Below are 27,787 nucleotides of genomic sequence, written 5' to 3' on the forward strand. Positions count from 1 at the left end.
GAATCCCACTCTGATTGAATTTAATTCGTGGCAAATATATAGACATACATATTCAGAACACAGTAATTAAAAGTGAAAAATACATAATAACATGCACAGAGATTATATTGCTATATAAAATATGTATGCACACTGACATGTGACTTAGAGGCAATACTGTTTAATGTTCATTTGATTTTTATTAAACAGCATAAGTTAATAACTGCATTAAAATTTTAACATTTTGACGTGTTAAAAATGTTTTTCACTCTAGCTGGCAACATCCAATAACTCATTTCAGTAATTATTTTGAGCACTATTCATTACTATTATTATTAATTTATTCTCATATTAAAATAGCTATTGCTAGTATAAGGAAGGACCCAGGCAAGTTGCGGGTCATCAGTATAGTGTAATGCATGCCATGATGGGAGAAATAAAAAAGACCTTAACCTCATGTACCCAGATTTATCAATGGAGATGAGCAATAAATTTACATATAAGGAAATAGAGAACATGCATTACAGCAGCCAATGCACAAACATAACTATGAGCTACACTTGAGGAACTTACAGTCTAATAGAGCAATAACCTATCTCTGCATTTGATCTGAATGGCCTCATATTTAAAATAAAATTAAAGGATTATAAATATATATATATATATATAATGTTTTGATAGTGTGTGGTTTTCTCTTATTTCATATTCTTCCAGAAGCCAGTGGGTTTTGAGATACATTCATTGGTAAAATACTTGTTACATTCATTGCTTGGTGAGTCTGACATTTGAACATGGCAAACATCGCCCTCCGAAACCTACAATAAAAATGGGAAAATCTGGAATTATCCTGTAATGACTTGAAACTTTTAAAGCATTTTCAAATGTAGGTAAGGTACCACTACTGCCAATTGACATCTCCAAATAAATTTCTGCCTCCAACTTTAACATCTCCTGTTGAGAACCTTTATAAATGTATAGCATATATATAAATCTTAAAGACCAATTTTGCAGCACTGATTATAAACACTGAAGATATTTAATAAAAATCAATAATTATGTTTGTTTAAAATGACACTTCTAATCTCAAGTGCAGTGAGTTACTTATTTGAACTAAGGATATGTATTTCATGCATACAGTCTTCTAAACAAAGGCCAGTTGAAATTAAGGGGACTTGAGAATGACTTTTCCAAAAGAACTACCAGCAGGCTCTGAATTAAAGATGCGTTCTTTATTCTTCTTAAGTAGCCTGTTTGGTCTTAAAATTTTTATGTTTCTTCACATACCTGTAGCTTAAGCTGCTCTCGCAAACATGTACATAAATACACAAGTTTAGTAGAAGCAGCACTGGCATTCCAGGATCAAATTACCCGACCTCTATTGAGATTTTCTGGCCAAATATTTAAGCATAGTAGATTGATTCATTCCGTCTTTTCAGCAATGACAGGAAGTGAAATAATCTAAACCTCACTGATGAAGACGGAAAGGAACTGCTGAGAATCCCAAAAGTGTGTGTGGCGGGGGGAGAAGAATTCTCTGGTATCCTGAATGTCTACCCACCCTTGAAGCCCTTTATGTTAGCACTGTGTTTTTCTCTTGCATTTGAATAACATGTCTTCTTTCTAGCAAATATGTGACTATTCTACCCACTAAGGGAGCCCAACATTGCCTTGTCTGTTTTCTGGTAATAGAATCAGACTTTTTTTGGAAACCACTATTCCATGTATTTGGGGTGGGGAACCATTTAAACCAACCTGAACAATGACTTTCCAGGGTCTTTTCTGTCAGAGAGCCATCTGAGATGAAGCTTGCATTTGGGGATGCTTAGCTGGTAGAACTTGGTTCTTAGGTTGCCCATGATCATCTCTGCTACCATGTGGGAAGAGCCTGTCACAAAACTGGAGCATTTAAGGTCCTAGATGCTGCTGCAGTTGCCATGAGCCAAATAACCTTCCACTAGATTGACATGAGTTTCTGTCACTTACCTCTTGAAAAGTCTTAGAACATTACCCACTACATTTTTTTAACACTTTCTGTATCAAATGTTTTATTCAGAAACATTTAAGACATTACTTACTTTTTATTAGCAACTACATAAATACAGGGGTTGTAGAACGTAGAAGATTTTGCAAACAGTGGAGCTATGATGGCCACTGAGGGAGGAATCTTCTTCGGGTCACCAAAAGAAGCCCATAAGCAGACAATGGAATAAGGGGACCAGGCCACCAGAAACATGACTATCATTACCACAGACATCTGTAAAAGAAAGAAATATTTGCCAGGCCTGATATCTAAAATATTTAAACTTGTAGCTAATATATCTAAAATAGCATGAAAATCTATCTAGGTTGGAATCTGAATAAGTTTATGCTGTTGATGGCATAAAGGAAATTCAGTTGAGTTTTTGCCTTCAATAAATGTGCTTTGTTTAGGTGCTTGAATTCATCTATGATAATCAGAGTTTGTGAAATGGATATGTTGATCAATATACCACATTGCCTTAAGAATGTTACACACGTTTAAGAATATCCATTTTCTCTTGGTGTGCAAGGGGAGAGTAGAAAAGCTGGTTCTGATGAAAGATGAAAACACACCCTAACCCACTTCTAGTGATTGTGCTATGAACTGCCAACATTGCTTCTCTCTCTCTCTCTCTCTCTCTCTCTCTCTCTCTCACTTTGATTATCTGCTAATCTAAAAAAGCAACCTTCTAACTTTCTAAACTCAGTCTGGAAAAAAATAAAATCCTATTTTGAACTCAGTGAATTCTAACACAGGCTGATAATTTTATAAAGGAGCACTCTTGCATCTTGTTTAAATGGGAAATTTTTATATTGCTCTGTATTAGTTCATTTCTGTTGCTTATAACAGAATACACAGAACTCGGTACTTTGTAAGAAAATGAAATATATTGCTTACAGTTGCAGAGGCTGGGAAGTCCACAGTGCAGGGAACACATCTGGTGAGAGTCTTGGTGGTGGCGACAGTGACCCAGAGGTCTCACATGGTCAAAATGGTGCAGCAGAGACAAACTCTCATGTGCTCTCCTTTTAAAGCCCTCAGAACCATGCCCATGACCACCAATATTAATCTGTTCACTATGGCATGGTCCTACAATCTAATCACCTCTTCAAGGATCCACCTTTCAATTACCATAATAGGATTTCCCACCCCCAACAGTTAATGTATGGACTTTGGGGGACACACTTCAATCAATCCACAGCATGCTCCCTCCTGATTGCCCACTAAAATGATAGAAAAGAAGTTTAAAAAGCCATAAACTCATAAGGACAGAAAATCAGAAATTGGACAATCATTTTTTTTTAAATGGAAATAATAACCATAGGACAAGTGGAAAATTACTTATGAGACATGAGAATGATTTAAAATACATAAATAAATGTTAAAAAGAACAGCAGTGAGAAAAAAAAACAGATACAGACTCATCCGTTACAAAGCTACAGAAAGTCTAAGAAGCGAGGGTACCATACAGCTCTGAATGTGGGTGTGCACTTGGAACTCAAAAAAGGAAAACTGGTTGAAATCTGAAGAAAGAAGCAGCTAGACTTCCAAATCCCCTCTCCAGGTCCACTCAGTAACAGCCCCTTTCTCTTCCTGGAAGAATCCCAGAGGCACAATGTAAAAAAAGCTAAAGCAGGAAATTCTCACTGAGCATGAGAATACTGATAGACTTCTACCTCCCACCTAGGAACATGAAAGAATCTTCTACTTGGTAACTGATCATCCCAGAGTAAAATACCTAGAGATAAAGACAGTCAGAAATCCCCCCAAAAGAAACAGCCCAGATAATTAGCACCTCCAAGCATACAGTCAGCTTCTTACTTTGTCGCTCTTAAATATAAGGGGACAGTCATCGACCACCAGACACTGAGGAAACTCTCACACTGACAGGCAGAGAAAAAAACAGTGCAGGAACTCAGGAGAAACAAAAAAGTGTGAACAGAAGGCAAACGTAAACATATATATAGTAACACAAAAGTAAGAGAAGCTGTGCATCTGTACAATAAGAAGAGGAGGCTATGAAAAAGGAGAGTAGAGAATAAAAGAACTCTTTCACCTATCAAAAGTTTTTCTATCCAATCTATGGAAGTGAGAATAGAAATTTTAAAAATGCAACAGAAAGATTCAACGATATTGTCAGGCTAGGCTGGAGGACGGAGCTGAGCTGTGCAAGTGCAGGGTCAGATCCCGTCTTTACCTAAAATTTTATATTTTGTTCAACATGTATTTTTCCATTGATTTTGTTTTTTAAAAATACTGTATTAAACTACTCTTTTTGTTTTGATTACTGAGCTTTTTGATGCTCACTTGAATTTTGTGCCAAGGTTTGAGCCTCATTCTCCTTGCCCTAATCCCTGTCCTGGATATAATTGAGGAAACCTCCTAGAAACTAGAAACAAGCAACAATCACACACACACACATACACACCAAAAAAAAAAAAACAGAGACAATGGAGAGAAAATTTAAGAAAATTAAAAGACAAATCCAGGAGATTAAATATCCAAAGAAAAGGAATTCCAGGAAAAGAGAATAGAGAAAAAAAGAAAAGAAGGAATCACCAGGGAAATAATGTAAGAGTTCTCCTAGAAGGGGAAGACCTGTGTCTCCTCATGGAAAGTACTCAACAAGTACCTAACACTGGATGAATAAAACCTACACCAAGGCACATCAGTATGAAACTTTAGAAAACTGGAGGCACGGAGATCCTATAAGCTTCCAAGAGGAACACACAGATAGCTACAAAGGATCAGTCACCAGAATGCCTTCAGCCTTTACAACAGCAATGCTGGAAGCTAGGAGACTATACAGAAATGCCTTTAAAACTCTTTGAATGTCATTTTTGTGTCTAGAATTCTACAGTAAGAAAACAATCAGTCAAATATGATGGTAGAATTAAGACATTTTCAGGCATGTGAAGTCTTAAAAACTTTACCTCCCTTGTAACCTCAGGAATCTACTGGAGAATGTACTTCACCAAATCACAGAAAGTAAACACACGCAAAAAAGGAAGACGAGCAATCCAGAAAACAGGGGATTTGTCCCTGCAGAGAGGCGAAAGGCATTCCCAGCTGGAAATGAAGGGAGATGTGAGGATAACAGCTCTCTGAGCAGCAGTCACAGATAGCAACCAGTCCAGAGCAGAGCAAGAGGCCCAAGGTGCCAGGAGGGATGGCTCCAAGAAGAGGATAAAGTGAATCTAGTCTCTAATGCATGTGAACATACTGACAGGAGAGAGAAAGCTTCCTAACCTAACTAAATATAGTTAACATATACTGACAGGTGAGGAGAGAGAAAGGTATGGGAGAGACACGGCGTTGGGGGATGGCATAAGAGTTATAAATCCTCACTGTCCATAGCAAGAAATCAACAGATGACAGCAAACAAAAATATTCAGAAGAGCAGATAAGCATATCATTCAGAAATATGGAGGCAAACACCAGAAGAAAGAGCTGGGAAGTAAAAATTGGGGCTGGGGGAAAGGAGACTGCGGTGGGCCAAGGGACTCTTTCCACTATGTATGTATAACAGCTTAATCACAAAAAATGTTTCCAAGGATTCTGACTTCTTACCTTTGTTACATCTACCTGATCTGACCAGTCTCTGTTGAGGTACTCAGTGCAGTTACCAGTAGTATGGTGTTTAATAGATCGAGTGACATGGTAGTAGCAGTAAAACATCACTGTCAAGGGCACAATAAAATTTATGGCAATAACTGTCATCGTGTAAGACACAAAAGATCTGAAAAATAAGAAAAAGCAATCATGACTACTCATTTAATATCTTAAATGTGGGAAGGAGAGAGAGAGGAGATGATCATTAGAAATAATACTGGCAGTCATTATATCGTTAAATAGCTTAGGAACTATATCTGACTTTTAGTTCATTTAGACCAGGTTTTGGAAAACCGTATCATCTGTGGGCCAATTTCAGCCTGCCACCTATTTTAGTACATAAAGTTTTACTGGGACACAGCCATGTAATTCATTTACATACTGTCTATGGCTGTTTTCACAGTATAATGGCAGAGTTGAATAGCTGTGACAGAGGCCATCTGGCCTATAGAGCCTAAATTATTTACTTTCTTGACTTTTAAATTTAGATTTAGTTTGAAATTTAGAAATTTTCTATTTGTTTTTCTGAGTCATCTCTTGTTTCATTTTTTTTTTTTTTTTTTTTGTCTTTTTCGTGACCGGTAAGGGGATCGCAACCCTTGGCGTGGTGTCGCCCACGCCATGCTCAGCCAGTGAGTGCGCCGGCCATTCCTATATAGGATCTGAACCCGTGGCGGCAGCACCGCACTCTCCTGAGTGCACCATGGGCTCGGCCATCTTGTTTCATTTAATGAACTAAATTATTCTCTTTTCTCCACCACTCACTAGCAAGCAAATCCTTGCGGTGACTGCACTTTTGCTGGGTAGTTCTTGGAATATGCTTAAAAATTGATCATGAAAAGATAGTAGGGAGGCAGCCTGGGCTTTCCCCGGAGCTGCATGCTGTCCTTTTCCTACTCATGATTTTACCTCTGAGATGTGTAAATATTGGAAGGGGATTGGTACCCCCTATTGCTACCTCAGGAGAGGACAGAGGAGGAGGAAGGGACCAAGTAAGGAGGACAATGGGAACTGAGTGACTTTTACTTGCAAACAAGCATATTCACTTTTCTCAATTTTGTCTCTTGCTTGAATCACATCATCACTACCAAGGAAGCACTTTGCTACACTTTATATGAGAAACACATGATCTAAGCTTAAATTTGAAAGACTGAGAAAATGTCCACATCAGAAGTGTTTGATTATAAAGTGTAAGCATGTCTCTTACGCATCATTTTTCCTCCAGTTTATGGTACAGGTAGCCCCAGTAGGATCTGGGGCATAACCAGCCCACCCTATGATAGGCATCAAAGCCCAAAATAGGCCATTGATCCAGGCCCCCAGAATCATGCTGATGTATGTGTTGGTGGTCATTCTTCTTCCTGTTAAACAAGCATATTAAATATTAGTATCATTTGCCAGTGATGGGACTCACTTTGTTTTCAGCTATGATTCCAAATTGCTATCAAGTAGATTCTTTACAGAACACTTTAGTTCACTCAAAGCCTATCTACATAAATTCACATTCTGAAAAAAATGACATTTAAGTTGAAACCTGAATGATAAAAAGTGATTAGCCAGAGGATAAGCAGAGAGAAGAGATTTTCAGGCCTAGGAAAACAGAATATACAAAGACCTCAAGGTAGAAAAGGGCTTGGACAGTACCCCAGAGTGAGAGTGGCCCTCACCAAACCTGGAAAGGTAGCCAGGGGCCAGAGCCTGCAGGACCTTATAGGCTGCTTTATGACAGTTGGATTTTATTTTAAGTACAGTAGGAAGCCATTGAAACTTTTGACCAAGGATTGCCGGAGAAATGAGACTGACTCTGATTACAAACAGTTACATTTATATTTTAAAGTGAATGTGGGTTGAGTGGCCATTAGGCAAGAAATGAATTCACTGAAAAAGGTGAGATAATGGTTGTACCTACGTCAGGACGGCTGATGGTCAGGTATCGATCCACGGCCACGACCGTGAGTAATCCAATGCTTGCCATTCCAAAAAAGATATTCAATCCAGCATAAATCTGGAAATCAAAATCGGAAAGAGTCTGCCATTCTAAACACCCTCTCAAGAAACATTCAAATTTTTGTCCCATTGTTAGAATATGTGTCAAATATATTAAATCTTTTTTATTTTAGTATTTTAAAATACATCTTCCGTTGTCAAACTGTAACTGGTTTGATAAAGTCATTTATGAAAAGGGTTTTGAGATTTCATTTACTATTAAACTTTTTGAAAAAATTTTAAGGCTTAGGGGTGAAACTTCTGCACAATATACTTTATAACAGAGTGCAAAACAAGCCATAACCAGGGGTGCAATGTATATGAGCAACACAAGATTAGTGTTCAGAAGATAGGCAGTTCAACAGGGGGAAAAGACTAGCTCAGAGAAAAATGGGCAAAGGATGAATGGGCTATTCATATGAGCGCATTTACATTCAAACGTTTATGACATATAAAAAGATATACAACCACAATAAGACTTCAAAAAGTCATTAAATATCATTTTACACTCACAAAAATGATGAAAATTTAAAAGTCTGACAATCCCAAGTGTTGAGGAGGATGTGGAATCATAGAAGTTCTCATAATTAATAACCATTTTGGAGAGCAATTTGGTCATATCTGGTAACAGTGAAGATAAACATTCTCTTCAACCCAACCATTCCTCTCCTAAGCAATGTGTCTAGAAAACTTTCACATATTGCAGAAGAAGACAGTATAAGAACATTTTATTTGTGATAGAAAAAAATTGGGAACAAGTGCTCAATAACAGTAAAATGAAAAACTTCATTGGGCTATGTTCATAAAATGGGATACGATATAGCAGATAAAATGAATGACTTACAGCTACATCCATCAACATTGATAAACATCAAAAATATATCTAACAATGAAAGGAAATTGCATAATGTAAACAATATGATATCACTTACACGAATTTTAAAACACTCAGACAGAATCTGGGTTATGTACACATTAATATGAAGATATTTGAAAAAGCTCATGGAAAAATAGAATTATAAGAAAATGTGAATCTTTCCATGAACTTTTTGAAATACTCTTGCACATAGGAAGATAGAAGAACATTCATGGGAGGGAAGGAAATAAGATTGGGGATGGTACACAATGGCCTTCAATAGCATCTGTGAAATTTTATATTTTTTTAAAAGAAAAACAACCTGAAGCACAAACTGCAAAATATTAAGATTTGACAAAACTGGTTGGTATACACGTGAGCAACCAGTATTCACTATTACTCTCATCTTATTCTCTGTAACTTTCATGTTATTCTCTATGATTTTATGGCTTAAAATAATAAACTTAAAAAAGTTAGGCAAAATGTCATATTTGCCTACTATCCTAATTAATATTAATTCATTTCCTTGTCAGTAAAAATACCAGTAAACATATTTAATAATTCTCATGGACAACTTTATACAGGGGGAAAAAAAAAACAATGAAATGGTAGCTTAATTAGTCTTTAGATATTATAATTAAGTCACTAAATATTTTATTGTTTCAAATGAAAGAAGGGTTTTTTTTTTAATTTGCAATCTTCAAATTTTCATTTGAAGATTGCAAATTCTCATTTGAAGATTACAAATTCTCATTCTTCTCTAGTTGAATGGTAGTTGTTTTGTTCGTTTTTTCCTTTGGGATGGGAGAATTTTGAAAATATAATGATGGTTAGTGATTTTATTTCTCTTATCAGAGACTATATATTCCTAGTTTCTTCTGAAGCTGTTTCCCATAAAAGCACCATACCTATTGTCTTACAATATCTTATCTGATTTAAACCCTTGGGATTTTTTTTTAAGACATTTAAATTTACATCTCTTCAATCTGCTTTATTTTGTTTTCATTCCAAAGATCTCCAATACCTGACAGCCTGCATATCCAAATTTCCAACTTCCATACAGATCTGAAGCAGCAGACATGGGATAGCCAATGCTACTGACCCCTATGTCAGTAACAGCCAGGTTAATAATAATGGCATTCGTGGGTGTCCGAAGTTCCTTGTACTTAATGAAGATGCCCAGAACTATTATATTGCTGAGAATACTTATCATACCTGAGAACACACACACAAACATCATGCACTTTGTTTAATTTGAATGTTTAAAAGTAAATCAAAATTAAATATTTAAGCCCCTCCAAAAACATAGCAAATCCATTTTAGTTCACTTATTTGAAGAGCTCCTGCTGTTCTTAAAACTGCTTGTAACATCTTTACGGCCCTTCTGTGAAGTAGAAATAAGAAAATTCAGACACAAAAAATCTGCTGATTGCATAAACCAGCACTGAAAGTTGATTTTAATATCATCAATATTAAACACTCTGTCCTTGAAATTCCTTCCCTGGCTTTTATGATAGCACCCTGTTGATTTTTAGGATATATGTATGACTAGCCATACCCAGACGTTGTCAGTGCCCCAGAGGTGGCCGGACTCGAGTGGACTGATGACTAAACTTATCAACCAGAACACTATTGTAGTCATTTACAATGAGAAATATTGTTGAGTGGACTGGATATGCATGTCAGTCTGACCAACATCCCCTGCCTGCTGCAAAGGACACCTAAGTTTCTCATAAACCAGATGTGGGCCATACTAGGTACTAACGCTGGGGGTGGGCTGCGAGGGGTGAGGTATGAATAGAGTTCAGTGGAGAGGCCAGAACCGTTACCGGTATCTTAGGGACTAAAGGAGGGCCACACAACAGGCAGGAATAGAGTCGTGTTCCATCCTGAAGAGAACTACTTGGAGAGCAATCCCCAGCTACTGTCACAAAGAGAGGGAAGGTTTCCAAGCACCAGCACACAAAAGTATCAGCTAAGAACTTCTATTATATCTTGGGACTTGATCCAAAACTTCTGTCTTAGCATCCTGTTACACTAATCTTCCAGATTTCTGTTTTTTTCCCTTCCATGCTGCTGGCAGAATAAACTTGCTACAACTAGAATTAACCAGGGCTCCTCTCCTCAAAACTTCCAATCCTCCCCACTGCCTGTGGGTGGTAAATATCCAAATGTCCCAACCTGATATTTCAGGCTCTTTGCCTCAATCTGTTATCACCCTATCTATGCAAAGTTCCACGTGTCAAACAAACCCTCCATTCTAGTTATTCATCAAATACGCCATGCTTGTTGTAAAGTTCGACTCATATTTCTTCCACTTGAAACACCCTACTCCTTTCTTCTACCTATCCAAATGCTATCCATACTTCAAAGTTCAGCTCAAGCCTAATTTTGCCCCAAAGCCTTTTCCTACCCACACTGTATGCTCTTCCCTAAATTCCCAAGGTATTTATTTACACTATACTTAATCTTACATGATGCTATATTACTTAACTCTTATGAATTCCTTGTCTTCCCATGTAAATTTCAGGCTCCTAATGATTTCTTTGTTCTTTGAGTATGTGACATGCAGCAGATTTATTTAATAAATTGACCATAACTAAAACTTATATTACTTAATTTCTATTATTCCTTCAAGAAAATTAGCACACAAATGATAGAAAATTTGGTGATTATTTGGCTCTTTTTTTAGCATCTAATTTTGTAACATGCATACAAGAAATACTCCAGAAAACTCAATGAAATGAAGAAACTTTCTGGGTTGCTATGGATTCAATGACTTAAAAAGTCAGATTAAAAATAGTGCAGTAACCTGCTGCCTACAACCAGAATAAGGCAACTATGCTTTGGGGGGTCTTGAATATAATGGGCACTATGACGTAAACAATATAGCTCTTTTCTCTGTTTTCTTTGCAGCTGTCTCAAGCACTCTGCCTTATTTCCCTAGCTGTAGGTGTTTTCTAATAAGCAGACAATAGAACACTTAAGTTAGGCCTTGGTTAAGTCCCATCTCTCCTGCAGTCTAAAGGCTAAGCCGCACTTGACACAGACCTCTCCTTCACTCTTGAAACTTTTCCCCTTGGCCTCTTTGGCTTCCCTCCTATCTCTTTGGTGATCCTTTTAATCTACTTCCCGGCTTGCCTTTCTTCATCTCTACCATGTTAAATATGAGCATCGTCCAACTTTCTGTCCCCTTTCTTACAAGCAACACATTCTCTGAGTGATTTTTTTCATATCTAAGGCTATGTGCTGATATTTTCTAGATCAGTCTCATAAAATTCAAACCCATGTGTCCAACTTTTTACTTGACATTGCTCTAAGTAAACTCAGAGACTTCCTCCTGCCCCAAACCTGTTCTTCCCCATGCGTTTTCCTACCTAGGTGAATAGCATCAACGTCTATTCAGTAGCCCAAAAAAGAAACCTAAAGGCATCTGTGATGCTCTCTCTCCTCCTCCCACAATCATCAATTCTGTCTTTGAGCTCTTGAATGTACCTACTTTCTGTCCCTACTGCCATTACCCCCTTTTCAGAATCACTGCAATGGTCTCCTACACAATCTCTTAGCTACCACTATACCTCATTTCAAAAATGCAGATCGGATCATGTCATTCCTACTTACAACCCTTTAGTGACTCTCTATCACCTTAACGGTTTACATGCTTACTCACTGCCTGGAACTCAGCCATCTTCTTCAGCTTATCTCTCACCCTTCATTTTACAACTCATCCATAATGGATTTATTTCTGATCCTTAAATTCACCATGCCTTCCTATCTCCCAGCTTTAATTGGGGAAAGGGAGAGTGCTTAAGTATACTAAATTAACAAAATGTGTGTTGCACTGGAAGTTGGTAAAAGTTTGTAGGAGCTAGAATCTAAATGAAAGGTTAAATTAAAAATAAAATCGAAAATGAAAAATCTAAATAGACTCTTGGTAGAAGTAACAAATGAAAGGGTGCTTTGACTGCAACCTTTTCCTCAAAGTTTTGGGTTTGATTTGAGTTTAAGCGGGTTTTATTAAAGGAGTGAGTTTTACTAAAGGATCTAAGAAACAGTATGCTTGATACCAGGGCAGAGCAAAAGCACAAAAAAGTTAGATATGCTTGCTCCCTTCAGTTCATCCACCAAAAACACAAACAAATGAACACATACTCATGGCATACTTTGACAAAACTGATCCTTGTAGTATATATGAGGGCTCTAGAGCCAAAATGCCTGGGTTCCAATCCTGGTGTGACTACTTAGAAGAAGTGTGTTGGGCAAGCTTCTTAATCTCTTCATCGGTATAAACAGGGAAATTAAACTAAAATGTAGCTCACTGAATTAGCGTAAGGATGAATTATTCTGTACATGTAAGGTTTTAGAACAGTGCTTGGTGTATAGCAAGCATTCAAATGGTAACATTAGTACTAGTAGTAAGCTTACTATTATTACTACTGTTATAGGGATAAGAACCAGATAGAACATTTTCTTAGGAAATTGCCTTTGAATGCTACTTTTGTAACCAAATAAAAAAGGATAGCTTTTATTGGTCATCTACAAAAAACTAACTAAACTGAAAGCTTTTATACAAAACATTTTCATGTAGTTATGATAATGAGATTTTCTCTTAAAATAGTACATGGTTTTCTCATACAGTGGCAACAAAAAAAAAAAATCAAAAATAGAATATGTCCAGTACTTATCATAGAGAGGTATTCAAATGAATGAGTTAAGATGTCACTAAAATTATGAAAGAGGAACTCAGTTTCTAGCACAAAAAGTAATATTCTGTGATTTGTGAGGGGAAAAAAACTAAACAATTACAAAGAATAAACTGGGTACAGGATTTGTTGTACTTTTCACTCTACTTTTCAGTAATGTTTGAAATTTTTCTTAAAAGTCAATCCAAAAAATAATGAAGCCAGTATAACAAAGTATCACTTTTAAAGCTCATTACTGAGCATGAAGTTGGAAATTGACTGCTCAGCATAAAAGTTACATCACAATTCAATCAATAGGTAAAAAAGATAAACAATTTCTACTGTCATTTCCCCCACATCTTCTTTTTCTGCACACAAGCCTTTATTTTAATCCAATATTTGCATCAATGAGCATGTGTATATAGGGAAAAACAAATATTTGTCCAACACCTATTGTACATGTCTCTGAGGTGGATTTATGTGTCCTTTAATTTTATTCCTCACAACAATAATGACAGGTGGCTTATTCTTATCCCCATTTTACAGATAAGAAAATGGAAGAGCAAAAAGGTGGGGAGGTGCTCACAGTTGCAAGGATACTAAAAGATGAAATCCAAAGCTCAAGAGGTTTCCAATATAGCATTCTGGAACAAGCTGAATTTTCACATTCTGCCCTCAATGACAATAACTCTGCTCTCTCATTTTAGGGCTTTAATTTTCTTCCCAGAACCTTCTGATCTTTAGCTAGATTCCACTACCAAGAATGAAACTATGAAAATTATCTATGAGAAATAATACAAAAATGCATTTTTGCCATGGTGTAAACATTCCCCCAATAAAAACTTAATTTGGCAATGTAATAACAAAATATATGAATTTTTGTAAAAGAATCATTTTATAGAAAACTTTTCTATAAAAGTGTCACTTCACTGTTCTCACATTACGTATGAAAACTAAAAATAACCCGTGACATCAACCACCACTAACAATACTTTCACTTTTTCTCTCACCTACATTCTCTTACTTTATAGCCCAGAAATAGAATATTATCCTCAATTACCATGTGAGCAAGCCAACTCAGAAACAAGTGACTTGAAGTTGACCAATACAGAACTTGAATACATGCTCTTTCTATACCTTTACGCTGAAAACCTCTGCTTATCTCAATGCATTCTAAAGCAAAGTAACTGTTAATAGAGTAATTAAACATCCATACCTGCCATAATCAAGTAAGTTGCAACAATATTGTGCTCACTCTGTGAAAAGACTGAGCCATCTTCATTTTTAGAGTCTGAATTGTTGCCTAAATTATTCCTTAGCATTTTGAAGGGAAGATATTGAGACAGCCTTCATAAGTCTTCAATAACTATGAACTATTTTAAGAGCCACTGAAGAAAGATTTTTCTGGACCAATCATTTCCACTTAGAGACCTCAAAGAAGGGCCTTTTCATAGAGGCCCTCCCTTAACAAATTTAATTGGGCTAACAAGAAAAGGATTTTCATTCCCAGAACAAGGGAAAAGCTTATTAATAAACCAAAAAGAAATACCAAACACCACAAATTTTAACCAATTTGGGCATCAGTCTTATATCCAAGGAGATTATCAAGCACACACATCCCACTTAAACAATAAACAATATCAGAAAATCAGTTCAGGATCTGATTTAACTGATTTCTGCTGGAAATCAGTTCTGAAATTAAGAGCCAGCCTTAGTCCTTTAAAACCATTCAGATTAAGGTCTCTGTTTTCTGTTGATCCTTCAAGTTTTGCCATTTCAGTTCTATTTTTTTCTTAACAATTGAAATATGAGAGATAAAGAAGTAAATTCCCCTCAAACTTCCAAATCTCACTCCCCTAACAGTTCCAATATTATTTGGTGTATGTCCTTATGCTTTTCTTTGCTTATACAAACATATATTCATACAGGGTTTGAAGTTTCCACTTTCTTCCCCTCTAAAACAAAAATGAGGTTGTATATATATATACATACACATATACATACACACACACATATATATATATATATATATACATATATATATGTGTGTGTGTATATATAGTGTGTGTGCGTGTGTGTATATATTTTAAAACATTATGCAACTTGTTTTCCCCTAAAGCCATATCATAAATTCCAGGTCAATAAACCTAATTTATTAATACCTATGCATTTCAAAGCATGGATATACCATGATCTACTCCACCATCCACCTGTCAATCTACCCTACACTTTGATATGCACGAGTAACTAACATCTGATGATAGTATTCCTAACATATCAGCAAAGTATCTGGTTTCATTTACTCATATTGTAAAATACAGTGTAATTCTAACATGATGGTACTTCAAAAAATTCATGGATTCACATTCTTTTAATTTTATTTTTCCATGAACTTTTTGAAGTACTCTGTATTTTGGATTATGTTATAACCTGAAAAAATGGGTTACAATCTACCATGAACATGTAGTTAACATAAAGAATCTCTACTACCTTTTTTTCCCCATATTCTGTTTGCCATGTAACATTATTAAAATCTGATTCTTCTCAGTAGTGAATTTCTTAACATCAGTAAAACATTAGAGAAATGCTCAAAAGCATCAAAGATAACAGTGTAAGCATATAACAGAACCACTAGAGGGCTATATTTACTCACTTACTTTGATAAATCTTAGAATGGCACAGGAGGAAGAAACCTAATAATCCTTTTGCCTCAGCTCTCACCTGTATATAAACTCAAGCTGATCTCTCCCAAGTCTTATAGCTACCAGTACTCAAATTTTTTATAAATGTAAAGTAATAACTATATTATAGGAAAGCGAATCTCATACAAAGTATCACAACACTTCAAATGACCTGAAAGCAATAAACATACCTCTTTTAAAAAACTATGTGCTGCTGGGTTTTAAGTCTTTTCTTTCTTGTTTTCATTCAATATGTAAAATAAAACTTTATTGCCTAGTTGTAGCATCCATGTACAACTTTCCAGAAATAATTACTTTTACTTATAAGAACTGAAGAAAAATAATTCCAAAGATGGCCATCTTTCTGCTGTAGATGGTTTTTCAGATAATAGGTGAGGTAGGAGCATCAAAGTATTTTTCATGTTTCATGAGCGATACAGAAAAGCTATACTGGGGTGAGGCTTAGAAATACTGAGAAATACAGTGATAAACATATCCTGTTTACATAGCTCATGATTCTTTAATTCCGTATCCTTCAATTGCCCTAAAGCCACTCCACCTTTCTTAACTCTTCCCAAATTTTTAGGAAATCAGAATGTTACTAACTTATCAACTCAAAAGATTTAAAATGTGAAAAATCATCAAAATTTTTTGCAATGGAACTTGGTGATAGTTACCACAGTACCAAATTCACTAAAATTAGGATCCCTAAATGTGAACTTGATTCAAAATGAAAAGCCCCAAGGAAACCCACAGCGAACCATCCTTCAAAGAAGAAAGGGGAAAAATAAGATGTGGAAATAAAAGTTTAAAGATGGCCAGTGGCCAAAAAATATATACCTAAGGTAAAAGGTGAAATTTCCAAGTGGTTTGTCTACTAATCTATACATTACTTCCATCGTTGCCATTTTAGACAATGCCATTGCCCCTCTCGTGCTCACTAATGTCTTTTACAAACCAAAGGTGAAAATCCTGACCTTAACACTGAGTGTTATCCCAAAGATTCTAAATCAAATAGCCTCCTCCCTTCCTAAGTTGTAAAAGCATAACCACCTTTTAGAAAAGTAATTTTCAATGTATTTATTCATCATATAGTTTTATGGCCTATATATTCATTAATCAAAAAAGATAAGTAAAATCCAAAATACTGATACAGGCAATACTATATGCTACTTGAATGAGCATTCAAAAGTTAATTGAACATGATAGAAAACTTAACAAGTGATGTAGAAACATAATTCCCTCTGAAGCACGTGAGGGAGGAAAAAAATCAAAATGGCAGGATAAATGGTTCCATACCATGGTATTCTAACTTGCTCTCATGGTTATATCTTGATATTACACTAGCAATGGTGACCAAAACCAATTTCACTTGTAACAGCCCTACCCAGAAATATGAGTATGTAGCAGACAATCAAATAGTGACTTATGGTGAATAGCCATCTTAAACTTTTAGAGTCCCGTTTAAAAAGTAAAAGTAAAACAAGAACAATCAGTAAAACTTTTAATAGTCCATGTATGTTGAATGAGAAAAATTTTCTTCAGAAATTTCTTGAACTATAGTTCTCAACTGAACAGAGCTCCTCCAACTGTAACAGATTCATAATACTAAAATGTTAAAGTCAATTGTTAATTGCAATTAGAGAAACTGTTTCACTTACTCTGATTTATGTACTATAACAAGAAAGGGAAATGCAACAAAGGATGCTAATATTCTCATATACAAAAGGCAAACATTTTGAAAGGGGGTGTTAATTCATAAATAACCTTGAAGTACTACTCCAATAGCCTATTTTTTATAAGATCAGTAATATATGTAAACAAATCCTTTCTTTTACCTGCAATCCACTGAGTTTGAGCTTTTGCTGTTCCCTTTAACTTCAAAAATAGGTTTGGTTTAATAAACACACTCGAAATAACTTAAAGGAATATACACTTTATTTTAAAAACTCAAATATGCTTCAAATGAAAACTCCTGTCCATTTATTAAGCACCCACAGAGTGCCAGGCACTATACAAAATATTAAAAGACTTGCTCATGCTCTGTTAGAGCAAAATTGACAATTCTGTTACAGTCATTTTTGCATGTCGTTGACATTTTAGCTCCACTGTCATAAAATGACCAGATCTTCAAGACTTGATCAAGAAGCAAGTTCCCAATCCACAGTAGAAGTAGATCATGCAGGTTAATGCAGAAGTCAACCGGTGGTCTGTCAACTATTACACTTAATGTCCTCTACCTGATTAAGAGAAAATTCAAGTATTAAGGTATAAAAAATGGATTTTTAATAGCCCTATTACCCAATCTCATGTTTAAAATCTGTATTAGTTCCTGTAATATTTAGCAAACCTACTTTATGAAATTTAACTTCAGTCACATTAGACCTTTATTTTTCAATACAGCAAAATAAATTAGAAGTAGGTAAAAAAAATTAAAAGGGAAAAGCAAGAAAGAGTGATACAAAATGAAGCCATAAACTAAGCTAAAGCAAGGAACACCATGGTCTTCTATATACTTGCTGGAAGAGAGAAATAAAACTTAAAAAGAGAAAATAGCAGACAATATCAATTATAAAAATTCAGTCATTTAAAAGTCATTTTTTTCACACTCACCTCTGAAACCACCAACCCCTCTTCCTCCTCTGAAGCCCCCACCTCCACCTCCTCTTCCACCTCTAAAACCACCTAAAAAAAAGGAAACATTTATCAACTAACTGTAGCTTCTCATATTCTGGTAAGCCTACAAAGATCAATACAATTCCTACAGTTATAAAGAATAGAGATTCATATTATATCTTACAGAAATTTTAAAAGATAAAAACAGAAAAACTGTAGTATTATACCAAACTGGGCAGTCAGCTAAATCTCCAGATTACCACCTTTTAAACAAAGTATTTCATTTTAATGAATTAGAAAAGCTTGTTACTTTAAAGTATAATTTAGTCCTATGGTTAAATGTATGATTATCTCAGCTTTTGCTTATTATAAATACTTTTTTGGCTGAACTTAAGGATAGTTTGACTGAACTGACTTTTTATCCTAAGAACAATGGGTGGCAGATATGGGTGGTTTTATTCTGGGGGTACTATAGTAAATATGATGTTTACCGTTAACTGAGCTACATATGGACCACAGCTAATGCACACATGTAGATGATCCTTGAAATTTTAAAATTTCCTACGCAATTTCCTATTATCCAACAGATTGGTTTCCTATTTTTCTTTTTCTTTTTTTGGCTTCCTATTTTTCAGTCTCCATTTTTACTTATTTTGGGGACTAACTTTGTAAGGAATACCTGAATTAGAAAAAGGAAACAAGGGCCGAGCCCATGGCGCACTCGGGAGAGTGCGGCGCTGGGAGCGCAGCAGTGCTCCCGCCGCAGGTTCGGATCCTATATAGGGATGACCGGTGCGCTCACAGCGCTCACTGGCTGAGTGCAGTGCGGCCGGTCTCAAAAAGGACAAAAAAAAAAAAAAGAAAAAAAAGGAAACAAACATATATCTACAAAATGCTGGTATAAAAATATAAAGGTTTGGCCGGCCCAGTGGCGCACTGGTACAGTGCGCCGCTTGGGAGCGCGGCGGCGCTCCCGCCAAGGGTTCGTATCCCACATATAGACCGGTTCCCGCTCACTGGCTGAGCGAGGGGCGGGCGCAGCACCGGGGGTTGCGATCCCGTTGCCGGTCCCAGTCCATTGCTGGACACGAAAAAAGACAAAAAAAGGAAAAAGAAAAAAATATATATATATATATAAAGGTTTAAGAAAATAGACTAGTTGTATACTTTAAATATTAAATGAGACTGAACATAGAATAGTAATAAGGGGAGAAATAAGTTTGTTCAGGTCTCTTTAAGAAATTACCTCCTACCTAGGTAGATTCAAGCAAGTATGTTTATAGAAAGAAAAGATGATTCAACTGAGAGAAGCAAGGTGAAAACAGAGTTCTCTCTCTTTTCTGATCCACTAACAAAAGCCGTCCAAGCCCAATTTTCAGCTGCTCTCCCTTCCCACTCTGGCTCTGCCATCACCACCTTCACTCACCTAGCACACCATTAACAGATCTAAGCACACCCAATGCTGAAGCCTCACCCACCCCAACCCTGCCCATTACCCATCTTGCCCATAATGATGAATGTGCCTAAGCAGTGGGGAAGCATATGTACCAAAATAGTGAAACCACAGCAATGAATTTACTGGTAATAGTTCCTGACATCACATCAGAAGATATGGGTTTTAATTCTGGGTCTGCCAACTGATGAGGGCAAATTAACTTCTGTAAGCCTATGTTTCCTCATCCATAAAATAAGAATATCACCTTTCTCAAACAGTTTTGCTGAGTATTAAAAGAATATATATGGATATCGGCCAGCCACCAAAAAAAAAAAACATATATATACACACACATGAATATTAAAAGAATATATGATCAGATCCCCATACCAGCCAGCTGCCCAAAACAAAATAAGAATACATGACCAGCTCTTGGCATACAGTAAACACCCAATGATATTAACTAAAAAACTAAAATTCAGTTATGATAATCTTACACTTTATTAAAATGGCCAAGAAAACATGAATAACCCAGAGATGAAATCCCTCAAAAGCACACTTCATTAGATTTTTTGTTTTTATATAAGTTGTTGAAACAAAGCTTTATTACAATAGGCAGTCTGCCAATATTTAGAAAACAGTTTTACTAATAAGAAATAAATGAGAGGTTTGCCTATGTATAAAATTAAATTGTACTATATGAATTAGCTGAGGCTTGGAAATCTCAGAAATTTCCCTCCACAAGTAACTTACCTCCTCTACCTCCACCTCTGCCACCTCCTCCTCTACCTCCTCCACCTCGACCTCCCCTGCCACCGCCTCTTGGAGGTCCTTTTTCACCTGGAGGTCGAGGCAAAAACCTCTGCAGTGGCAGCAGCTTATATGGGTCTATGTAAAACTGGAAGTATAATGGAAGCAATTAGTGTGATGACTTGGGGGACAGTATAGCATAATCATTAAGAACCTACATGCTAGGGCCAAGCCCGTGGCGCACTCAGGAGAGTGCGGTGCTGGGAGCGCAGGAGCGCTCCCGCCACGGGTTCGGATCCTATATAAGGATGGCCGGTGCGCTCACTGGCTGAGCGCGGTGCGGCCAGTCTCAAAAAAGACAAAAAAAAAAAAAAAGAACGTACATGCTAAAGATGAAACTGCCTGGGTTCAAATCAAGGCCCTATCACTTTTTGCTGTGAAGCTCTGGGCAGTGACAATTTCTTAGTACATTAGTTTTCTTATCTGTAAAATGTAGATAATAAAGTATCTACCCCACATGGTTGTGGGAGGATTAAAAAAGTGATACATATAAGGACTTATACTTTGGCACACAATAAGCATTATATGCATAGAAAAAAAATTAAGACCAATTCGATCTCATTTCTCTTTTGAAACAGATAATGCCTGCTTAAAATTAACTACATTTTCACTCTTTTGAAATATATAATGCCTCCTAAAAATTAACTACATTTTCACAAGAAAAATAAAACTATTAAAAATGTAGCATTAAAGCACAAAATAAAGCATTGGCATACTTGATATTTAAGAATTTAATAAAGGATCATACAAAATATTTACTGAACATACAAAGTAATGGAGGATATACAGAAACTAAACCCATCCTATACTTGGGGTTGAAGAGTAGTAGTTTTCAGATAATGGTATGTAAGGGAGTATATTGTTTCACAGTTCTTCTACACCAAACATGAACAGGGGCTTCGAAACTGTAATATATTACTTACAGTAAGATGTCTGTATATATTACTTATAATAAGATGTCTGTATCCCTCTCTAGATATCACTTTATTACTCTTCTTCCCCTCACAGCCCATCATCTCAAAAATATTGTCTAGATCACACTGTCCAGTTTGGAAGCCACTAGCCACATGTGAATATTTAAATTTAAATTCATTAACAATTAAAAATGCAGTTCCTGCATCACGTAAGCCACATTTCAGGTACTTAGTAGCTACATATGGCTAAAGGCAGAAAGTTCTATCATTGCAGAAAGTTCAACTGGATGGCACTGGTCTACAGACTTTATAATAATCTAAGCTGGGTAAGGAGGGTCTGAACTTAACCGTAGCAGTGAATCTGGAAACCAGAAGAGGTAGAATGTACCTAATTTAGCATCCATGATAAAAAACAAAAACAAAATACTAAATAATAACCCTCAAGTAAACAGCACTGTGAGAAAAGGCAGGGATCCGATCAGTTTAAGTGGCCATTACATGCAATTTTGTTTTTTCAGGTCACCAGACGAGAAGCCTTTCTTAGGACTGTTTATTTCTAGGCTCTTCAGCTCCAGGCATGCCTGAAGCAGAGCAATTTCCTGTTGAATACTTCTCAGGGTTTCTACAACCAGTAGCCATATACTAACAACAAGGTATTGTCTCCATCTCATTTCCTATTCCAATCTGGCTTCTGGGCTCACCACTCCATTGGCTCCATGACTGACCTCCATGCTGCTAAAACCCACTTTGCAGCATTTTGCCACAGCTGAGCACTCCCTCTTCGAAACACTCCACTTTCTCAACTTCTGTGATGCCACTCGGGCACACTGGCGGTTTGCCTCCTTTTTTATTGGCAATTACTGCTCAGTTTCCACTAAGAGAGATTTAAATTTGGAAGGTGCCCCAAAGCTCTTCATAGGTACTCTTTTCCTCTCATTCTTTCTTTCTAGACTGTAGACGGTCTGTACACTGACAGCTTCCATATTCTATCTCTAGCCCAGACCCTTCCATTGAACTCCCAACCATTTGAGTATCTCAAAAGTACCTCAAACTCATTATTTCCCAAACCAAACTCATTATCTTCCCCTGATTCCCCTCTTCTCCAGTGTTGCCCATTTCAGTAAATGGTATGACCATCCACAAACATGTTGAAATCAGACGTCTGAAAAAAGGTGATATTTTTTACTTCCTCAAATTCAATAGCCAATTAATTAATAAGTCCTTTTGATTCTATTTCCTTTATCTCTCATAAATCCATCCACTTTTCCCCATGTCCACTGTCACTTCCCTAGTCCAAAATATCATCTCTTCTAGGACTATCACAACAGCCTCCTACCTGGCCCCTTCACACACAGTACTGACTCCTTACTAAGGTGCTTTTTTATTTTTCCACCGTGCCCTTTTTAAGCATAAATTTAACTGTATTATCTTGTTATTCAAAAACAAAACAAAATTAAAACTAAAGTCTAAACTCTTTCCTATGACCTAAAGACTTAAGTAATCAAGCCCCTTCCTCCCTCTCCAGTCTTAATTCACAACCTTCTCCATCCCCCCTAAATGTTCTATGCCCAAACTATACTTCTGCTTTTTTGGATCCTTAAAGTTGCTTGCTGTCTTAAGGACTTTGCACAAACTGTTTTCTCTACTTAGAATTCACTTTCCCCTTCTCTTTAACTAGTTCAGTGGTCAAATTTCTAGAAGTAAGATCTAGAAATATCTCTTCTTAAAAGCTCCCCCAGATAACTCTGATGTGCAACCAGGTATGGGAATCACTCCTACTCAACTTTCAGATTTCAGCTTTAAGCTCACTTTCTCAGGGAAGTCTGTAAGACTAAATTTGATCCCACTATAAAGATTCTTATGCAAGCTATACTTTTCCTTTGCAGCATATACCACGTTACTGAAATTCTTGTGAAATCATTTAATATATACATTTCCTCAAATAATGTTTTATAATTTGACATTTTACTTAGAATGTTTAGTCATGTAAGCTTTTCAATAACAGTTTTACATAAACTAAAAAAACATATTCTAGCAGGTACAAAACATCTCAGTTTAGTGATATAGTGGAGGAGTCTCAAGTACGCCAAGTAGGACTGTTCTAAGGTGTATCATTCCCTTATAAAGCAAAGGATCCTAAGTACCATAAGCTTGACTCACCTTCTGTAGTTTTTTAAAGGATGATGCCTTCATGTTTTCTGACAATTTAACTGAAAAATACTATTAATTTTATTAAGGAACAAATAAGCACTTAACATGAAAGAAGAAATGGAACCTTCTGAATTCACATATAATTTTTAAAACAAGGTTAGAGTATGTGGATATATATAGGAAAGATAAGAAATGTTCCTAAGGGAAATGAAGTTTAAAAACAATCAAACAAACAAACAAAAACCTTTCAATTCTACCATACTATTCCAGTGGCAGCATTATATCCAAAGCAAACAACTCAATCCTGTAGCACTTATCCAAATGGCCATCATTTCTAGAACTTTTGAAAAAAGAAGTCACCTTTGTAGTGCCTATCATTTTGATGCATATGGATGAATACATTCTTCCCTTTTGATTTTCCTTTATGGTCAAATCTGTAACAATACTAATTTAATAAAGCAACAAGTTTTTATATTTAATTGCCTCAGAGGAAAAAAACCCAGTAACCTCTGAATGAGATTACTAGGTCTTCCAATTAAAAAGGATACAAAATCTCTAAGTTGTCCAAATATTTCATCTACTTTTCCAATTTGTTCTTTGTTTTCTAAATAAACAGGAGCGTTGAAATAAGGCACCTTATTTTCATCTGTGGTACATTTACAAACTATGTCATCTTCACAGGGATGCAGGAACTCTCCTAATACTGAAATAGTATAAGACAATATTAAAATATAGAACTATTTCAAATGATATTGACCAACCTCTTCTGGAAGTTTTCTTGACTACCTGGGATTTCACCATACCTGTTCTCCTCTGAGGCAGAAGAGTACAGTCATTAAGAGTGTGGACTTCCTGGGTTGGCATACTTTCTCCAAAACATACTAGCTACGTGACCTGGGGGAAGTTACCTACACTCTCTCTGCTTCAGTGTCCTCATCCTTCATATGGAGCTAACCACATATAAGGTGTATGTACACCTAATGTGTAGTACTGTGAGGATTAAGTGGAATAACAAATGTCAAGTGCTCATAACAGCACCTGGCACATTGAGACCACTCAATCTATAACAATTATCTTATTATAATTATTATTATCTGATGAAACACTAATGCTTCATTCTCCTGGTTCTTCTTCCTTTTCCCCAACCTCTTAACTGTGAATCAATTATATTCTTGTCTTTTTTCCCTCCTTCCTTAGAACATATCCATTCCCACTAACACCTCTTTACCAATAATTCTTAATCTTCTTCAGGGAAGTCTGTAATCTCAAAATAACTACCTGTATTCCTAACTGACTGTCAGCCCAAACTATTTCTCACATTCCTGCAAAACCAACTCTCCATCCATACTACCCAAGCTCAAAACCTGGAACCCTTTATTCCCAGTATTAGCCAAGTTCTACTGGTTTTGCTTCTTTTGAAATCTCTCTCCCATCTAGCCCTTCCTCTTTTTTTTTTTCTTCTCACTGCCACCATCCTAAATCAGGCTCTCAATGCCTCATGTATGGACTGTCACAACAGTTTGTGGGCTGGGATATTTGACTGTAGTTATTTCCCTCTTCAAATAATCCTGCATACTAATCCAACTAATTCTTAACTAGACAGTTTATCTTCTGTCCTTTTTAATATAGTAAGTTACTACTGCCAAACCTCCCTGTCTTACTTTCTGTGACTTCTACTCCACCTCACTGATAATTACCAGAATATTACTCTAATCAGGTCTTCTTCTTGACTTCCCCTACCATAGCTTCCTTCCTAATCAATATTTTTTCTCACTTCTCTCACTTTTGGGTAATAACTGAAAGCATGTGCCTTGGAATCAAAAACTTGGCTTTGTATTACAACTATATCACATCCTAAAGACTTATCACCAACCTTATGAATCTAGCAAAGAAACAACTCTAAATCACGTTTTTCTCATTTGTTAAATGGGGATAATAGGGGTAAGCACTCAATATTACCAATTTCATATTTTCCTTTCTGTCCAAGTTCAAATTACGTGTCCTTCAGCTTTCTTGATCTCCTCCTTACATGCTACAGTACAACTGTAAGTCAGTTTACAGCACTCTCCACACAGACTGGCCTCCCCACCAAGCTGCAATCTCCCTACCAAAGCTAATGGATCCATCCTTCAGCACCGGACTCCCAGTCAAACTTGCAGACTAGTAACACAAACCCACAATCCACCGCCCAAGTGGGCTAAGCTTTAAAAAAGACATACAAACTACACGTTCTGGAGGTCCTTGGTCTTGGCCTTTGTTAAAGCCTCCGCGGCCACCCCCTCGACCAAATCCTCCTCTGCCGCCGCCTCTGAAATTGCCGCCGCCTCCCCCTCGGAAGTGATTGTTGCTGCTGCCTCCACGGTTGAAGCCGCCACCTCCACCACCTCGATTAAATCCTCCACGACCTCCGCCTCGAAAAGACATACTCTGTCCTACCTAATGGAAAAAAAAATGGTCCGTGCCCTTTGATCACTATGGCCTCTGAGTCCACCCCTAACCCCTCTGAGCCTTGGTCAGTACACCATAAAAGGGGACAATAATAGCAGCCCTGCCACCACACCAACAGCCAGACCGCCAGTGACGAACCCGAAGGGTGAGAAATGTTACCTCCCCATGGCCCGGTGAGCACCGGCCTACCACACACCAGCCTCGCCGCCGTTGGGTTAGTGCCTCCTCCCCCAGAAGACGGCAAGGTCTTCACACCGCATCCCCTCCCTCCCGCAGCTGGGTTCCGCGTCCTGCATTCTCAGATCCTCCCGCTTGTATGGTCACTCACCGGCGCCACGTGCACCTCTGGCCCCGGCGTTGCGCGCACACCCACCCTCCGGGTACTTCCGCCGCACTCGAACCTCCTCGGCCACCGTACCGGCACAGTTTTAAAAAAACAAAAAAACAGAAATTCGAATAGCTGGTTTGCAAAAAAAAGCCAGTCACTGGCGAAACAGCGACACCGTCACCTTTCCAAAACAGACATCAGCGCCGGAAAAGTAATAATACCATCTAACTTCAACCACTAGTTTACGATAGTGAAATCAACTTTCCTAGCAATAAACGGCGGAAGTGACGCACAAGGGCGGCGTCCTGTTGCAGCGTGTCGTCACCGGAAGTGCTGCAGCGGTGTTGCCCTTGGAGATAGCTGGAGTTCGGAATCCGGCCCCTCTCCGAGAGACCGCTCGCGTTGTTGAGTGGGGCGTGATCGCGCCTGCAGTCGGAGCTGCCTGCTGTGGCGCTGTTGCTTCTCATGCTGCGGGATGGTTTCCATCCTCACTCATCAGTTCGTGGCCAACTCCAGCAACTGTGCGGCCACATCGCTGAGGCGTTCTAAGCCTCTCACTGCGCAGAGGTGGGTCTGGCCATGTCAGAACCTTCCACATCCAGCGGAAGGGTTTATCTTCGTTCTTTCGAGAGTTCTGTGTTTTTCCCCGGCGTTTTGAACTACGCAACATTGTGGGCTCAATTGCACCTGTACTTTTGTCCTATGGTTTCGCTAGTTAAAGGAAGAAAAGCAGTGCGTGTGTGTGTGTGTGTGTCTCTGTGCATTTTTTAAAGAAACTGTGTTATCCGGTAGAATGCCAAACCGTCTTTTTATCTTTTGTACCAGACAATTTATTCATTCGTCAAGCGTCTTAAGCACCGTCAGGCTGTGCACCAGTGTATATGGAAGCTCCTCTCCCTCCTCTCTTCCTAAGCCCTTGCTGTCTGACATAAGCTCTCCCCACATCCGCCACAACTTCTCCCACAAATAAAGGTATGAAATTTGGTTGGTCTCTCTCATACCTGAATTCTCTGAGACCATACCTTAATATATGGCACAGTCCGTCATCACAAAGAAATGATTTAAGTTCTGTAATAATGAATGTTAATTACCCTGACTTGATCATCACACATTGTATACGTGTATTGATATTCAACTCTCTACCCCACGAATATGTATAATCAATACGTTTCAATAAAAAATTTTTTGACACAGTCCACTGCCTCTTTGAAAGACAGTGGAGGGCCGACCCCATGGCGCACTCGGTAGAGTGCGGCGCTGGGAGTGCAA

General features: G+C 37.4%; 2 protein-coding genes across 5 annotated transcripts; both read right to left on the bottom strand.

Annotated features, from left to right (window-relative positions):
* Positions 1–495: 495 nt before the first annotated feature.
* Positions 496–14,457, bottom strand: RRH (retinal pigment epithelium-derived rhodopsin homolog). Its single transcript, XM_008570183.1, has 7 exons — positions 14,352–14,457; positions 9,478–9,668; positions 7,517–7,616; positions 6,819–6,972; positions 5,570–5,738; positions 2,055–2,233; positions 496–794 (listed from the first exon to the last, which is right to left on the bottom strand). Exons 1-7 carry the CDS (start codon positions 14,455–14,457, stop codon positions 680–682), a joined length of 1,014 nt encoding a protein of 337 aa, XP_008568405.1. The 3' UTR covers positions 496–679.
* Positions 14,458–17,732: 3,275 nt separating this feature from the next.
* On the bottom strand, positions 17,733–26,793 carry GAR1 (GAR1 ribonucleoprotein). Of its 4 annotated transcripts, none has more exons than XM_008570187.1 (5): positions 26,519–26,793; positions 25,962–26,178; positions 24,291–24,445; positions 23,752–23,811; positions 17,733–18,056 (listed from the first exon to the last, which is right to left on the bottom strand). In XM_008570187.1, the coding sequence occupies exons 2-5, from the start codon at positions 26,164–26,166 to the stop codon at positions 18,030–18,032; spliced, it is 447 nt and encodes a 148-aa protein (XP_008568409.1). In that variant the 5' UTR covers positions 26,167–26,178; positions 26,519–26,793; the 3' UTR covers positions 17,733–18,029. The 4 variants fall into 4 exon arrangements, with proteins under 4 accessions (XP_008568409.1, XP_008568406.1, XP_008568408.1 ...); XM_008570184.1 differs by lacking the exon at positions 17,733–18,056 and adding an exon at positions 20,582–20,765; XM_008570186.1 differs by lacking the exons at positions 17,733–18,056; positions 26,519–26,793 and adding exons at positions 20,582–20,765; positions 26,387–26,462.
* Between the last annotated feature and the right edge of the window lie 994 nt (positions 26,794–27,787).

This window comes from Galeopterus variegatus, unplaced genomic scaffold, assembly GCF_000696425.1.
Source record: "Galeopterus variegatus unplaced genomic scaffold, G_variegatus-3.0.2 Scaffold578, whole genome shotgun sequence".
Lineage (NCBI taxonomy): Eukaryota > Metazoa > Chordata > Mammalia > Dermoptera > Cynocephalidae > Galeopterus > Galeopterus variegatus.